General features: G+C 47.7%; 1 protein-coding gene across 3 annotated transcripts in view; it reads left to right on the top strand.

Moving 5' to 3' along the window:
• Positions 1 to 18,739, top strand: part of LOC311137448 (arf-GAP with coiled-coil, ANK repeat and PH domain-containing protein 2-like) — an 84,398-nt gene that overhangs the window by 51,620 nt on the left and 14,039 nt on the right. For all 3 annotated transcript variants that reach the window (XM_084171956.1, XM_084171955.1, XM_084171954.1), the window contains exons 10-16: positions 9,874 to 9,986; positions 11,892 to 11,943; positions 12,399 to 12,499; positions 13,673 to 13,778; positions 14,062 to 14,270; positions 16,593 to 16,662; positions 17,591 to 17,685. In XM_084171956.1, coding sequence (XP_084028082.1) covers positions 9,874 to 9,986; positions 11,892 to 11,943; positions 12,399 to 12,499; positions 13,673 to 13,778; positions 14,062 to 14,270; positions 16,593 to 16,662; positions 17,591 to 17,685 — 746 coding nt within the window. The remainder of the gene's footprint in view (positions 1 to 9,873; positions 9,987 to 11,891; positions 11,944 to 12,398; positions 12,500 to 13,672; positions 13,779 to 14,061; positions 14,271 to 16,592; positions 16,663 to 17,590; positions 17,686 to 18,739) is intronic.

Below are 18,739 nucleotides of genomic sequence, written 5' to 3'. Positions count from 1 at the left end.
ACAACCAGACTACACTGTACAACCAGACTACACTGTACAACCAGGCTACACTGTACAACCAGGCTACACTGTACAACCAGACTACACTGTACAACCAGGCTACACTGTACAACCAGACTACACTGTACAACCAGACTACACTGTACAACCAGGCTACACTGTACAACCAGACTACACTGTACAACCAGGCTACACTGTACAACCAGGCTACACTGTACAACCAGGCTACACTGTACAACCAGGCTACACTGTACAACCAGGCTACACTGTACAACCAGACTACACACTAGTGAGGCTACACTGTACAACCAGACTACACTGTACAACCAGGCTACACTGTACAACCAGACTACACTGTACAACCAGGCTACACACTAGTGAGGCTACACTGTACAACCAGGCTACACACTAGTGAGGCTACACTGTACAACCAGACTACACTGTACAACCAGGCTACACACTAGTGAGGCTACACTGTACAACCAGACTACACTGTACAACCAGACTACACTGTACAACCAGGCTACACTGTACAACCAGGCTACACTGTACAACCAGACTACACTGTACAACCAGACTACACTGTACAACCAGGCTACACTGTACAACCAGACTACACTGTACAACCAGACTACACTGTACAACCAGGCTACACACTAGTGAGGCTACACTGTACAACCAGACTACACTGTACAACCAGACTACACTGTACAACCAGGCTACACTGTACAACCAGACTACACTGTACAACCAGACTACACTGTACAACCAGGCTACACTGTACAACCAGACTACACTGTACAACCAGGCTACACTGTACAACCAGGCTACACTGTACAACCAGACTACACTGTACAACCAGGCTACACACTAGTGAGGCTACACTGTACAACCAGACTACACTGTACAACCAGACTACACTGTACAACCAGGCTACACTGTACAACCAGGCTACACTGTACAACCAGGCTACACTGTACAACCAGGCTACACTGTACAACCAGACTACACTGTACAACCAGGCTACACTGTACAACCAGACTACACTGTACAACCAGGCTACACTGTACAACCAGGCTACACTGTACAATCAGACTACACTGTACAACCAGACTACACTGTACAACCAGACTACACTGTACAACCAGGCTACACTGTACAACCAGGCTACACTGTACAACCAGGCTACACTGTACAACCAGGCTACACTGTACAACCAGGCTACACTGTACAACCAGGCTACACTGTACAACCAGACTACACTGTACAACCAGGCTACACACTAGTGAGGCTACACTGTACAACCAGGCTACACTGTACAACCAGACTACACTGTACAACCAGGCTACAATGTACAACCAGGCTACACTGTACAACCAGACTACACTGTACAACCAGGCTACACTGTACAACCAGGCTACACTGTACAACCAGACTACACTGTACAACCAGACTACACTGTACAACCAGGCTACACTGTACAACCAGGCTACACTGTACAACCAGGCTACACTGTACAACCAGGCTACACACTAGTGAGGCTACACTGTACAACCAGGCTACACTGTACAACCAGGCTACACTGTACAACCAGACTACACTGTACAACCAGGCTACACTGTACAACCAGGCTACACTGTACAACCAGGCTACACTGTACAACCAGGCTACACTGTACAACCAGGCTACACTGTACAACCAGGCTACACTGTACAACCAGACTACACTGTACAACCAGGCTACACTGTACAACCAGGCTACACTGTACAACCAGACTACACTGTACAACCAGACTACACTGTACAACCAGGCTACACACTAGTGAGGCTACACTGTACAACCAGGCTACACTGTACAACCAGGCTACACTGTACAACCAGGCTACACTGTACAACCAGGCTACACTGTACAACCAGGCTACACTGTACAACCAGACTACACACTAGTGAGGCTACACTGTACAACCAGGCTACACTGTACAACCAGGCTACACACTAGTGAGGCTACACTGTACAACCAGGCTACACTGTACAACCAGGCTACACTGTACAACCAGGCTACACACTAGTGAGGCTACACTGTACAACCAGGCTACACTGTACAACCAGGCTACACTGTACAACCAGACTACACTGTACAACCAGACTACACTGTACAACCAGGCTACACTGTACAACCAGGCTACACTGTACAACCAGACTACACTGTACAACCAGACTACACTGTACAACCAGGCTACACTGTACAACCAGGCTACACTGTACAACCAGGCTACACTGTACAACCAGGCTACACACTAGTGAGGCTACACTGTACAACCAGGCTACACTGTACAACCAGGCTACACACTAGTGAGGCTACACTGTACAACCAGACTACACTGTACAACCAGACTACACTGTACAACCAGGCTACACTGTACAACCAGGCTACACTGTACAACCAGGCTACACTGTACAACCAGACTACACTGTACAACCAGACTACACTGTACAACCAGGCTACACTGTACAACCAGGCTACACTGTACAACCAGGCTACACTGTACAACCAGACTACACTGTACAACCAGGCTACACTGTACAACCAGACTACACTGTACAACCAGGCTACACTGTACAACCAGACTACACTGTACAACCAGGCTACACTGTACAACCAGACTACACTGTACAACCAGGCTACACTGTACAACCAGGCTACACTGTACAACCAGACTACACTGTACAACCAGGCTACACTGTACAACCAGGCTACACTGTACAACCAGGCTACACTGTACAACCAGACTACACTGTACAACCAGGCTACACTGTACAACCAGACTACACTGTACAACCAGACTACACTGTACAACCAGACTACACTGTACAACCAGACTACACTGTACAACCAGACTACACTGTACAACCAGACTACACTGTACAACCAGGCTACACTGTACAACCAGGCTACACTGTACAACCAGGCTACACTGTACAACCAGGCTACACTGTACAACCAGGCTACACTGTACAACCAGGCTACACTGTACAACCAGACTACACTGTACAACCAGGCTACACTGTACAACCAGACTACACTGTACAACCAGGCTACACTGTACAACCAGGCTACACTGTACAACCAGACTACACTGTACAACCAGGCTACACTGTACAACCAGGCTACACTGTACAACCAGGCTACACTGTACAACCAGGCTACACTGTACAACCAGGCTACACACTAGTGAGGCTACACTGTACAACCAGGCTACACTGTACAACCAGGCTACACACTAGTGAGGCTACACTGTACAACCAGGCTACACTGTACATCCAGGCTACACTGTACAACCAGACTACACTGTACAACCAGGCTACACTGTACAACCAGGCTACACTGTACAACCAGGCTACACTGTACAACCAGACTACACTGTACAACCAGACTACACTGTACAACCAGGCTACACTGTACAACCAGGCTACACTGTACAACCAGGCTACACTGTACAACCAGGCTACACTGTACAACCAGACTACACTGTACAACCAGGCTACACTGTACAACCAGACTACACTGTACAACCAGACTACACTGTACAACCAGGCTACACTGTACAACCAGACTACACTGTACAACCAGGCTACACTGTACAACCAGGCTACACTGTACAACCAGGCTACACTGTACAACCAGGCTACACTGTACAACCAGACTACACACTAGTGAGGCTACACTGTACAACCAGACTACACTGTACAACCAGGCTACACTGTACAACCAGGCTACACTGTACAACCAGACTACACACTAGTGAGGCTACACTGTACAACCAGACTACACTGTACAACCAGGCTACACTGTACAACCAGACTACACTGTACAACCAGGCTACACACTAGTGAGGCTACACTGTACAACCAGACTACACTGTACAACCAGGCTACACACTAGTGAGGCTACACTGTACAACCAGGCTACACACTAGTGAGGCTACACTGTACAACCAGACTACACTGTACAACCAGGCTACACTGTACAACCAGGCTACACTGTACAACCAGGCTACACACTAGTGAGGCTACACTGTACAACCAGACTACACTGTACAACCAGGCTACACTGTACAACCAGGCTACACTGTACAACCAGACTACACTGTACAACCAGACTACACTGTACAACCAGACTACACACTAGTGAGGCTACACTGTACAACCAGGCTACACACTAGTGAGGCTACACTGTACAACCAGGCTACACACTAGTGAGGCTACACTGTACAACCAGACTACACTGTACAACCAGACTACACTGTACAACCAGACTACACTGTACAACCAGGCTACACTGTACAACCAGGCTACACTGTACAACCAGACTACACTGTACAACCAGACTACACTGTACAACCAGACTACACTGTACAACCAGACTACACTGTACAACCAGGCTACACTGTACAACCAGGCTACACTGTACAACCAGGCTACACTGTACAACCAGACTACACTGTACAACCAGGCTACACTGTACAACCAGGCTACACTGTACAACCAGGCTACACTGTACAACCAGGCTACACTGTACAACCAGACTACACTGTACAACCAGGCTACACTGTACAACCAGGCTACACACTAGTGAGGCTACACTGTACAACCAGACTACACTGTACAACCAGGCTACACACTAGTGAGGCTACACTGTACAACCAGACTACACTGTACAACCAGACTACACTGTACAACCAGGCTACACTGTACAACCAGGCTACACTGTACAACCAGGCTACACTGTACAACCAGGCTACACTGTACAACCAGGCTACACACTAGTGAGGCTACACTGTACAACCAGGCTACACTGTACAACCAGGCTACACTGTACAACCAGGCTACACTGTACAACCAGACTACACACTAGTGAGGCTACACTGTACAACCAGGCTACACTGTACAACCAGGCTACACTGTACAACCAGGCTACACTGTACAACCAGGCTACACTGTACAACCAGGCTACACACTAGTGAGGCTACACTGTACAACCAGGCTACACTGTACAACCAGGCTACACTGTACAACCAGGCTACACTGTACAACCAGACTACACTGTACAACCAGGCTACACTGTACAACCAGGCTACACTGTACAACCAGACTACACTGTACAACCAGGCTACACTGTACAACCAGGCTACACTGTACAACCAGGCTACACTGTACAACCAGGCTACACTGTACAACCAGGCTACACTGTACAACCAGGCTACACTGTACAACCAGGCTACACTGTACAACCAGGCTACACTGTACAACCAGACTACACTGTACAACCAGGCTACACTGTACAACCAGGCTACACTGTACAACCAGACTACACTGTACAACCAGACTACACTGTACAACCAGGCTACACTGTACAACCAGACTACACACTAGTGAGGCTACACTGTACAACCAGACTACACTGTACAACCAGGCTACACTGTACAACCAGGCTACACTGTACAACCAGGCTACACTGTACAACCAGGCTACACTGTACAACCAGACTACACTGTACAACCAGGCTACACTGTACAACCAGGCTACACTGTACAACCAGGCTACACTGTACAACCAGACTACACTGTACAACCAGGCTACACTGTACAACCAGGCTACACTGTACAACCAGGCTACACTGTACAACCAGACTACACTGTACAACCAGGCTACACTGTACAACCAGGCTACACACTAGTGAGGCTACACTGTACAACCAGGCTACACTGTACAACCAGACTACACACTAGTGAGGCTACACTGTACAACCAGACTACACTGTACAACCAGGCTACACTGTACAACCAGACTACACTGTACAACCAGGCTACACTGTACAACCAGGCTACACTGTACAACCAGGCTACACTGTACAACCAGGCTACACTGTACAACCAGGCTACACTGTACAACCAGGCTACACTGTACAACCAGACTACACTGTACAACCAGGCTACACTGTACAACCAGGCTACACTGTACAACCAGACTACACTGTACAACCAGGCTACACTGTACAACCAGGCTACACTGTACAACCAGGCTACACTGTACAACCAGGCTACACTGTACAACCAGGCTCTGTCTCCATCCGTACGTTAGTTTGTACGTTAGTTCGTACGTTAGTTCGTACGTTAGTCATACGCGATATCACAGACGGCACTGGCCCGATTTTGACACATCTTAGGTGAATGATGCGTCTTGCCATAGAGATCCGGCATTTACTAAATTACACTGATTGGCCCAAGGGGGGATCTATAGTAATTAACTGGAATGTGTGAGTCACACCAGAGAGGAAGAGGCGATGCCAGAGTGATAACTGGGCCCAAAATCTGGCTTCTCCAGCAGGTAACTTCTTTTTCAATCACCAAGCAAGGAGTTTAGTATGGAGGTCAATTAGTGTCGAATTTGGTTAACAGAAAATGTAATAGCTTATTTGCTACGTGTGGCTTATTTGATCGAATAGTTGTTTCGTAGTGCTTAGGTTGTTACGAGTCTACTGATAAGTAGCACACGTGACATCTCGGCAACTTTGAGAAAAAACACTTTATATCAGAGTTGTGCCTGTTGTTCACACATGTATCTGCCCTCTCATTGGTTAGAATGGTCCCACCTGATCTTGGCCCCTTCTGAGTACCGCCCCTTTAGCTAACGTTCCACTCCTTGTCATTGCCAAAGAGACTGGCCTTTCGGCAATCTCAAAGTTCAATATGCGCTGGATTTAGTGGATTTTCTCTTTGGTTGTTGGAAATAACATGAATTTCCATGACTAGATGTGGAGCCTCAAATATAATTTTGTTTTATAACAAAGTCAAAAACTAACATTTAGCTGTTAGCTAGGAATGTTGTATTTTGAGGCTTAAAATCAAAACTAAGGCGTTTTGTGGTTGGAATTGCAGTATGTATTTAGTTTGAGAATTTAGACATGCGCTAGCAACTTTTGACGGACTGGTTTAGTATGGACAAACAAATTGTTGATTAGCAACCTGATACCGTTGTCATAACCCGGAGGCTTGCCAAACAGACCAGGCCGAGGTTTGAGAAGTCAATGAGAGAAATTAGAAATTCTTCGTTAGTAGGTAATTTTCTCGAACTCTAAAGGCACAACCTAGATTTGAGCCAATGTCTTAAGTAGTTAAACATGTTATTATTCCAACCTTGTGAAAGTGACTAACTGACACGTTTTCATTTTCGTTAAAAAAACAACAACTTTATATCGAAGGAGGGCCTATGATTTGAAGGCCTGCACATGCGCAGTCCGTCACAAGACGACAGTTATACCCGATGACGTGTTTCTGCACGTAAATGTATGAGTTTAGCTAGCCAACGTCGCCATGGCATTGGAAACGCCTTTTCTGCCAACCTTCATACTGTACTGTCTTCGCCGACATGTTCTGTGGAGAAAAAAAGTCATGAGTTCCAATTTAATCATTGTGGTTGGAGGATAGCTGTGAGGGTGATCGAATCAGGAGCAAATCCTCTGTTTTCTTCTACTCGTTATGATAGAATGTTCATATTTGAAGACTGCGTAAAGCCCAGTCTCTTTGGCACATGACATGGAGTACAGGGAGGGGATTAGCTAAAGAGACTGGTACCCAGGCTAACTGTCTTCCATTTTGAATACATTATTTTTCATTTGTTAGAGCGGCCACTTGTTTCGGGTCAATATATTGGATAATCTGTGGACGCACCCAGTAATTGAAATTTGTTAGTCACACGCGATATCTCAATTGGCCCAAGGGGGGCGCTGCATCATTCCTGGGGGAAGACATGTTTACTGTTGCCTTGTTTGATCATGGTTAGTGATACACGCAGCAGTCATACGAGACAGAATTTACTTACCAAGCTCTCTCTCTCTCAAGACTGATTGGGGAGGTTGAGTGGAGAACTCTGTCCGTTTTCTAGTCATACGAGACAGAATTTACTTACCAAGCTCTCTCTCTCTCAAGACTGATTGGGGAGGTTGAGTGGAGAACTCTGTCCGTTTTCTAAAGCTTATTTCTTGTTTCTATTTTCACAGTGGATGGCTAAAACATCATTATTTTCCACCACGATGAAATCGGAGCGGGGACTATGGTCTGGATCTGTCTCAGTTAATGTGTTAGTCACATGCAATATCTCACACCACTGGCCTGATATTTTTATTAACAGCAGTACAACAATACATTTTAAAACCGTGACAATCTCTAGTGATATTTACTGGTAGTAAGAGTTGTTGCATTTAGTAGTCACCCTCTCTAGGATTGAAGGGGTTCATTTAGTAGTCACCCTCTCTAGGATTGAAGGGCTTCATTTAGTAGTCACCCTCTCTAGGATTGAAGGGGTTCATTTTGTGATGGGAGTCTTGTATTGACACAGTTGGGCATCTTCGTACAGCCAGTTTCCGTTCCCCCCTCCATTTATCTGCCTGGCATTGCCTACATTCTGTACTGTACACCCCCCCCCCCCCCCCCCATCTAAAAATAACCTCTGTTGTCCTACAGTGTAATGGTGGAAGTGTGTGTGTCAAACCAGGGGATTGCTAGGCTGAGGGGTGTTTAGCTCCAGGCCCCTTTGCTCAGGTTTCAGTGCAGAATGCAATCTGGTCACGAGTACACACACACACACACACACACACACACACCGCATCCTGCTAGCTGTAAGTAGATGCTGAAGGAGTGATGTTGAAGCGCAACACAGTGGTCAAACTCCTATTACACACAGATCAACCAACGGCGTCTTGCAGACCTTACTGGGACGAATACAGGCTAGTGGAACCTGACAGGAAGGTTCTGATGCCGTGGTGCTTTGGGTTCTCAATATCGTGTGCTAGTAGTCATTTGGAACTGAGAGGATTACTGTCATCGTTTTCCACTTGGATGTTTATTATCTTACAATTTTAAAGCCGTATCTTTCCTATCACAGATGATCTGCTTCGAGGACTGTTTCATTAAATCCTATATCCCATTCAAGTTAATGATGCTGTAATGGGTGGATTGGCAGCCGTTTTAAGAGATTCTATTTCTATGGTCACTGCAACGTCCATATGTGTGCCCCCTGGGCCTGTATCTCCCCTGGGCCTGTATCTCCCCTGGGCCTGTATCTCCCCTGGGCCTGTATCTCCCCTGGGCCTGTATCTCCCCTGGGCCTGTATCTCTAGTACATGTATATTTCCAAGGATAGGCATGTTCAGTAGGCACTAAATAGGAAAATGTCTCGTTTGTGTGAGCCTACCTCATCCGTTTACAAAAAAGCATTCTCCCTTTGCATTTTGATCAAACCCACATATTTAACCCACATCTTCTCAAAGTACCCCTCTCTTCCTGTCCCAACTCCATAGAAATGCCATTACTATGTAAGTTGTATAATTAGCCACTACTTTTATAGAAACATATTGCTCTTGTCTAGTGTTTGTTACCTACTGAATTGTCCCTTTTGTAAGGTCAACAGGGTTGTGTTCATTAACGCCCACCGTAGCAGAACGTTGTGATACGGAAAACGAAAACAGGCTTTTCTTCAGTTCAGTGGTTTTCTTCCTTTTTATGGCTAGTGAACACGACCCCAAATGTGTGGCTCAATGGCACAGTGCTGAGTCCCTCCTCACCTGGCCGCCCACAGTGAATCAGGATCAGACTGTTTTTTTGCCTGCCTCATTGACTGAACATGTCTGTATGCCTCAAGCCTGTTTGTGTGCTGTGTATTCGATGTACAAAACCAAGCGCTACCAACACAAAATGCCATTTTCTATTTTCTCTCCCGCTCTCTCTCCCTCTCTCTGTTCTCCTACCTCTGGTCTCTCTCTCTCTCTCTTCTCTCTCTCTCTCTCTCTCTCTCTCTCTCTCTCTCTCTCTCTCAGGACTTCTCGAATGACGACACCAAGCTGGAGTACAATGTGGATGCAGACAATGGCATTGCGATGGAGGGCTACCTGTTTAAGAGGGCCAGCAATGCCTTCAAAACATGGAACAGGTAAGACATGATGCACCTCTCTCTCTCCTTCTCCCCCCTCTCTCTCTCTCCTTCTCCCCCCTCTCTCTCGCCTTCTCCCCCCTCTCTCTCTCGCCTTCTCCCCCCTCTCTCTCTCGCCTTCTCCCCCCTCTTTCTCTCTCTCCTTCTCCCCCCTCTTTCTCTCTCTCCTTCTCCCCCCTCTTTCTCTCTCTCCTTCTCCCCCCTCGCTCTCTCTCCTTCTCCCCCCTCGCTCTCTCTCCTTCTCCCCCTCTTTCTCTCTCTCCTTCTCCCCCCTCTTTCTCTCTCCTTCTCCCCCCTCTTTCTCTCTCCTTCTCCCCCCTCTTTCTCTCTCCTTCTCCCCCCTCTTTCTCTCTCTCTCTCCTTCTCCCCCCTCTTTCTCTCTCTCCTTCTCCCCCCTTTCTCTCTCTCCTTCTCCCCCCTTTCTCTCTCCTTCTCCCCCCTTCTCCCCCTCTCTCTCCTCCCCCCTCTTTCTCTCCTTCTCCCCCCTCTCTCTCTCCTTCTCCCCCCTCTCGCTCTCCTTCTCCCCCCTCTTTCTCTCGCTCTCCTTCTCCCCCTCTTTCTCTCTCTCTCTCTTTCTCCCCCTTCTTTCTCTCTCTCATTCTCCCCCCTCTTTCTCTCTCTCATTCTCCCCCCTCTGTCTCTCTCTCCTTCTCCCCCTCTGTCTCTCTCTCCTTCTCCCCCCTCTGTGTCTCTCTCTCCTTCTCCCCCCTCTGTCTCTCTCTCTCCTTCTCCCCCCTCTGTCTCTCTCTCTCCTTCTCCCCCTCTGTCTCTCTCTCTCCTTCTCCCCCTCTGTCTCTCTCTCTCCTTCTCCCCCCTCTGTCTCTCTCTCTCCTTCTCCCCCCTCTTTCTCTCTCTCTCCTTCTCCCCCCTCTGTCTCTCTCTCTCCTTCTCCCTCCTCTTTCTCTCTCTCTCCTTCTCCCCCCTCTTTCTCTCCTTCTCCTTCTCCCCCCTCTTTCTCTCCTTCTCCCCCTATCTCTCTCTCTCCTTCTCCCCTATCTCTCCCCTTCCTCTCTCTCTCCTTCTCCCCCCTCTTTCTCTCTCCTTCTCCCCCCTCTCTCCTTCTCCCCCCTCTCTCTCTCTCTCTCTCCGTTTCCCCCCTCTTTCTCTCTCTCCTTTTCCCCCCTCTTTTGCTCTCCTTCCTCTCCTCTCCCCGCCTCCCCCTCTCTTCCTCCTCCTCTCCTCCGCCTCCCCTTTCTCTCTCTCCCCCCTCTATCAGTCTCTCTATCCCTCTCTCTCTAGCTGTGCCCTGAAACGGCTTCACCATTGCACTAAACACCACGATGTCCAGTAGGTAGAACATTCCTGGTAGTGGTGATCTTTCTGTGTCCTCTAACCTTGTGGTGATTAGTTATTAGCTGGGTGGGGAGGTGATAAATCACAGTTTAGTATGCAATCATCCAGGGCCAGTCGGGAGGGAGGGAGGCCAGGAAGAATGGTGGGAGGGAGGTAGTGACGTAGCGTAGTCATCTGACACCTGGGAGAGCGCAGCCTGAATGGCAATGGTGCAGGGCTCCGTGAGCTGCATGGCGTTAGCAAGAAGAGCTCCAACTCTTTATTGTCCTGCAGCATCAGAAGACATTCCCTGTACTGCAAGATGGAGGTCTCTGGAACCATGCTGCTGACTGAGAATGACTTGTGTTACCTATTCACTTGTTTCTCAGACAAACAATTGGGTTTCAAAAGTTCAATATTACGGTGCAGAAAAGCTTTTTTTCCCGACATTATCTGTCAAACCAACAAACGGCTAAGTTTTCTACCTAGCTATTCTCCCACGATAATATCAGATTATTATTTTTTTGTCAATTTATTTGTCCTTCATTAAATCTCTATCCATTTCAATTGACTATATTAAATGCTTTAAATTGTCGTGACCGTGATGTGAACGCTCTTGTGATCTCCTTTCAGGCGCTGGTTCTCCATTCAAAACAATCAGCTAGTTTACCAGAAGAAATTCAAGGTAAATCAGATTACACCAGCCGTGTCCTAAATTGGTACCCTGTTCCCTATAAATAGTGTACTACTTTTGACCAAAACCCTATGGGTAGTGTACTGTATAGGGAGAAGGGTGCCATTTGGGATGGCTCCTCCAGCTGCTACGCACAACATCAAATATAAACTTCCAGCCCAAATATTCCCCTTGCATTTTAATATAATGAGGTAGCGTTGAATTTGAAGCACAGTTAACACAAAATATTCACTTTGCTCAAGGTTACCAGGTTACAATATGGAATTAAATTAACACCTGTGTTGTGTATACCTCTGAAGAAATTACATTTGCGTGTGTGCGCTCGCGCATGCAATTTGTAAATGAGTGTGTATGTGTACATTGCATTGTTTCTGCGTGTGTGTGTGTGTGTGTGTGTGTGTGTGTGTGTGTGTGTGTGTTACTGAAGCTGTGTTCCCCTTTCCCAGGATAATCCCACAGTGGTGGTGGAGGACTTGCGGCTATGTACAGTCAAACACTGTGAGGATATCGAACGCCGCTTCTGCTTTGAAGTGGTGTCCCCCACCAAGTAAGTACACACACACATACTATAATGCACATCTATACACTAGATATACAAAAGTATGTGGACAACCCTTCAAATGAGTGGATTCGGCTATTTCAGCAACACCCGTTGCTGACAGGTTTATAAAATCGAGCACACAGCCTATGGAGATTGCATGGCTAACATTGGCAGTAGAATGTCCTCAGTGACTTTCAACGTGGCACTGTCATAGGATGGCACCTTTCCAACAAGTCAGTTCGTCATATTTCTAGCCTGCTAGAGCTTCCCCGGTCAACTGTAAGTGCTGTTATTGTGAAGTGGAAACGTCTAGGAGCAACAACGGCTCAGCAGGGAAGTGGTAGGCCACACAAGCTCACAGAATCTGTCCTCAGTTGTAACACTCAATACCGACTTCCAAACTGCCTCTGGAAGTAACGCCAGCACAAGAACTGTTCGTCGGGAGCCTAAAATCACCATGCGCAATGCCAAGCGTCGGCTGGAGTGGTGTAAAGCTCGCAGCAATTGGACTCTGGAGCAGTGGAAACACGTTCTCTGGATTGATGAATCACGTGTCACCATCTGGCAGTCCAATGGATGAATCTGGGTTTGGCGGATGCCAGGAGAACGCTACCTGCCCCAATGCATAGTGCCAACTGTAAAGGTGGAGGAGGAATAATGGTCTGGTGCTGTTTTTCATGGTTCGGGCTAGGCCCCTTAGTTCCAGTGAAAGGAAATCTTAATGCTACAGCATACAATGACATTCTAGATGATTCTGTGCTTCCAACTTTGTGGCAACAGTTTGGGAACGCCCTTTCTTGTTTCAGCATGACAATGCCCCCGCGCACAAAGCGAGGTCCATACAGAAATGGTTTGTCGAGATTGGTGTGGAAGAACTTGACTGGCCTGCACAGAGCCCTGATCTCAACCCCATCGAACACCTTTGGGATGAATTGGAACGCCGACTATGAGCCAGGCCTAATCGCCCGACATCAGTGCACGGCCTCACTAATGCTCTTGTGGCTGAATGGAAGCAAGTCCCCGCAGCAATGTTCCAACATCTAGTGGAAAGCCTTCCCAGAAGAGTGGAGGCTGTTATAGCAGCAAAGGGGGGACCAACTCCAGGTGCAGGTGTCCACATACTTTTGGTCATGTAGGCCAGGCAGCAGGCTGACGTCCCAGTGTCCCTCCCCCATCCAGGAGCTGTATGATGCAGGCTGACTCTGAGAAGTTGAGGCAGGCCTGGATCAAAGCTGTCCAGAACAGCATTGCCACTGCCTTCAGGGAGCAGGGAGAGGACGCTGAGGTGAGTCACCACACACTAGCATAACTAATGACCTCAATACATTTCTCCATGTTATTTATTGCTATTTGTTTCCATTTTGTCAATGTCAGGATGAAAATAATCAGACGTACCTCTTAGACAAAAGATGTGAACAAAAATAAAGGATTTCCCTCTAGTGTGTGTGTGTGTGTGTGTGTGTGTGTGTGTGTAGTCGGTTGGTCTGTACCAATAGACAACGAAGTATCGTTCTTCTTCTAGTGTTGTATCTTGTGTATAACCTCATGTTCATGGCCCTCCATGCCAGAAGCTGGACCGGAAGTCTTCCACGTCCACAGGCAGCCTGGACTCGGGCGGCGAGCCCAAAGAGAGGTCACTGAAGGGGGAGAGCGCCCTCCAGAGGGTCATAGTCATTGGGGGCAACGCCTGCTGCTGTGACTGTGGCCAGCCTGACCCACGCTGGGCCAGCATCAACCTGGGCATCACCCTCTGCATCCAGTGCTCTGGGATACACAGGTATACTACATACTGAAGTACTGGTACTACACTGAACAAAAATATCAAACGCAACATGTAAAGTATTGGTCACATGTTTCATGAGCTGCATTAAAAAATCCCTGATATTTTCCATACGCACAAAAATCTTATTTCTCTCAAATGTTGTGCACACATTTGTTTACATCCCTGTTAGTGAGCATTTCTCCTTTGCCAAGATAATCCATCCACCTGACAGGTGTGGCATATCAAGAAGCTGATTAAATTGCATGATCATTACACAGGTGCACCTTGTGCTGGGGACAATAAAAGGCCACTTTAAAATGTGTGGTTTTGTCACACAACACAATGCCACAGATGTCTCAAGTTTTGAGGGAGCGTGCAATTGGCATGCTGACTGCAGGAATGTCCATCAGAGCAGTTGCCAGAGAATTTAATGTTCAGTTCTCTACCATAAGCTGCATCCAGTGTCTTTTTAGAGAATTTGGCATTACGTCCAACCGGCCTCACAACCGCAGACCATGTGTAACCACGCCAGCCCAGGACCTCAACATCCAGCTTCTTCACCTGCGGGATTGTCTGAGGGAGGGGGGGGGAGGGGGGGGGTGCTGAGGAGTATTTCTGTCTGTAATAAAGCCCTTTTGTGTGGAAAAACTAATTCTGATTGGTTGGGCCTGGCTCCCCAGTGGTTGGCTATGGCTCCTCCCAGCCCCACCCATGGCTCCACCCCTGCCCAGTCATGTGAAATCCATAGATAAGGGCCTAATGAATTTATTTAAATTGACTGATTTCCTTATGAACTGTAGTTCAGTAAAGTCTTTGAAATTGTTTGCGTTTTTATATTTTTGTTCAGTGTGTATATATATATATCACCCTCTGCATCCAGTGCTCCGGGGATACACAGTACATTCCTATCACTGCAGATACTACACATCAAGGTACTACTGACTTCATATGTATTCATAGGCGTCAAACCCCAATTACTTTTATTAGGCTACTAGCCACTTAGCCATTTTATGAAGATGGCTTTAGCTAGCCCAGATAGGTTCCCAACCTCATAACTAGCTACCCAGGAGCCATTTCAGGCTATCGATCACGTTCGAGTCGCAAGCTTGTCTAACTATCTTAGCTGGCGTGCATGCTGGCATGATTGGTAAGACTTTAGAAAAGCAAGCAACAACTAAATGTACTGAATAAGACTCACATTCCTTTCAATATTTAGCCCAGATTTTAGCAGAAATGCAGAGAAGAATATTTAGTTTCTTTAAACAAAGAACCACCAGTCAGGAGGATACAGACAGCTCAAGAGGTGTGCTTAGATATGCAGAAAAAATATACATATTTTTTTTTACATAGAATTAAGCGTAATGATTATGGCTCTAGATTGCAGGAAAAAGCTGTTTCAGGTGTTTGAAAAATGCAAAATTCTCCAACGTACGGATGGTGGGCCACCCCATCCCCAAGCCATCCTCACGTACTTTGTACCCCCTCAGATTTTGGGGGTGCGTGACGCCCCTGTATGTCTTCAAGGTATAACACCGAAGTACTTTACCAATATTGCACCTTCTTTCTATGTGACACACTGAGATTAATCCAAAGTGTTATCTTAACATGGTAACATAAAGCTGCTGTACAACAAGATACTGGACAGAATGGTCCTATACAACACGATACTGGACAGAATGGTGCTATACTGGACAGACTGGTGCTGTACAACAAGATACTGGACAGACTGGTCCTATACAACAAGATACTGGACAGAATGGTCCTATACTGGACAGACTGGTACTGTACAACAAGATACTGGACAGAATGGTCCTATACTGGACAGACTGGTGCTGTACAACAAGATACTGGACAGAATGGTCCTATACTGGACAGACTGGTGCTGTACAACAAGATACTGGACAGAATGGTGCTGTACAACAAGATACTGGACAGAATGGTCCTATACTGGACAGACTGGTGCTGTACAACAACATACTGGACAGAATGGTTCTGTACAACAAGATACTGGACAGAATGGTGCTATACAACACGATACTGGACAGACTGGTGCTATACTGGACAGACTGGCACTATACAACAAGATACTGGACAGAATGGTGCTGTACAACAACATTTTTAATAGATGGGAATAAAACAAAAATCAAAGGCTCAGTAAATCTGTCCCCAAGTGCATTTTTGACTGTTTACTTTCTGTTACTAACTGCATACTCCCACCTTCTGGCCACACTACAAACTACACCCTCGGTTGAACAGCATGTTCCTGTGATTAAAATGTTATTTTTTTAGACAATCTCTTTGATGTATGGGTTGATAAGACTCTCCCACCATCTGCAGGAGTCTGGGGGTCCATTTCTCCAAAGTGCGCTCGCTCACCCTGGACTCCTGGGAACCGGAACTACTCAAGGTGAGAGGAGGGAGGGAGAGGGAGGGGAAAGGAGGGAGGGAGGGGAAAGGAGGGAGGGGCAGAGGGATGGGAAAGGAGGGAGGGAGGGGGAAGGAGGGAGGGGCAGAAGAGGGAGGGGCAGAGGAGAGAAGAGGGAGGGAGGGGCAGGGGAGAGAAGAGGGAGGGGCAGGGGAGAGAAGAGGGAGCGGGAGAGGAGAGAAGGGAAGGGGCAGGGAGGGGCAGAGGAGAGAAGAGGGAAGGGCAGAGAGGGAGGGGCAGAGGAGAGAAGAGGGAAGGGCAGAGAGAGAGGGGAGGGAAGGAGGGAGGGAGGGAGGGGCCAGAGGGGGGAGGGAGGGGCAGAGCGAGGAGAGGGGGGAGGAGAGGGAGGGAGGGGCCAGAGGGGGGAGGGGAGGGGAGGGGTAGAGCGAGGGGAGGGGAGGGCAGAGCGAGGAGAGGGGGGAGGGGAGGGGTAGAGCGAGGAGAGGGGAGGGGTAGAGCGAGGAGAGGGGGGAGGGAGGGGCGAGGGGAGGGAGGGGCGAGGGCAGGGGAGGGGTGGGGAGGGGCAGAGCGAGGAGAGGGGGGAGGGGTAGAGCGAGGAGAGGGGGGAGGGAGGGGCGAGGGCAGGGGAGGGGTGGGGAGGGGCAGAGCGAGGGGAGGGGCAGAGCGAGGAGAGGGGGGAGGGGCAGAGCGGGGGGGGGGGGGGGGGGGGGAGGAGAGAAAGGATAAGGGAGGGAAAGGGAGGGGACAGAAAGAGAGAGGTAGGAGACTTTCACGCTCACATACTCCCTCTCTTGCATTCACTAGTGACAGATCAATGCGAAAATGTAATGGTTACAGATTACAGCTGTCTTTAATGTCAAGAATTTACATGAATGACATGCTGTCCTCAGAGTGTGCTGGTTAATTTAGTCATAGTAACATTATTGTGTGTGTGGTGTGTTGTACACAGCTGATGTGTGAGCTGGGTAATGGGGTCATCAACCAGATCTACGAGGCTCGGAGAGAGGAGCTGGGAGCCAGGAAGCCAAAGCCGGCAGACCCTAGGTACTACCTCCATGTTCTACCTCCATGTTCTATAGCTACCGCTATGTTTAGCTACCTCCATGTTTTATAGCTACCACTATGTTTAGCTACCTCCATGTTTTATAGCTACCACCATGTTTTATAGCTACCACCATGTTTTATAGCTACCTCCATGGTTTATAGCTACCTCCATGGTTTATAGCTACCACCATGTTTTATAGCTACCACCATGTTTTATAGCTACCTCCATGTTTTATAGCTACCACCATGTTTTATAGCTACCACCATGTTTTATAGCTACCACCATGTTTTATAGCTACCACCATGTTTTATAGCTACCACCATGTTTTATAGCTACCTCCATGGTTTATAGCTACCTCCATGGTTTATAGCTACCTCCATGGTTTATAGCTACCTCCATGGTTTATAGCTACCTCCATGGTTTATAGCTACCACCATGTTTTATAGCTACCTCCATGGTTTATAGCTACCACCATGTTTTATAGCTACCTCCATGGTTTATAGCTACCTCCATGGTTTATAGCTACCTCCATGGTTTATAGCTACCACCATGTTTTATAGCTACCACCATGTTTTATAGCTACCACCATGTTTTATAGCTACCACCATGTTTTATAGCTACCTCCATGTTTTATAGCTACCACCATGTTTTATAGCTACCACCATGTTTTATAGCTACCACCATGTTTTATAGCTACCGCTATGTTTTATAGCTACCACCATGTTTTATAGTCTCCTGAGTGGTGCAGTGGTCTAAGGCACTGCATCGCAGTGCTAACTGTGCCACTAGATCCTGGTTCGAATTCAGGCTCTGTCGCAGCCGGCCGTGACCGGGAGACTCATGGGCGGCGCAGCGCTGTCTCAATTGGCCCAGCGTTGTCCAGGGTAGGGGAGGGAATGGCCGGCAGGGATGTAGCTCAGTTGATAGAGCATGGCGTTTGCAACGCCAGGGTTGTGGGTTCGATTCCCACGGGGGGCCAGTATTAAAAAAATATGTATTCACTAACTGTAAGTCGCTCTGGATAAGAGCGTCTGCTAAATGACTAAAATGTAA

This window comes from Coregonus lavaretus (genome assembly GCF_964263955.1).
Source record: "Coregonus lavaretus genome assembly, chromosome: 11".
NCBI classification, from domain to species: domain Eukaryota; kingdom Metazoa; phylum Chordata; class Actinopteri; order Salmoniformes; family Salmonidae; genus Coregonus; species Coregonus lavaretus.
The sequence above is the reverse complement of the archived record's forward strand: the minus strand, read 5'-3'. Positions and strand labels throughout refer to the sequence as shown.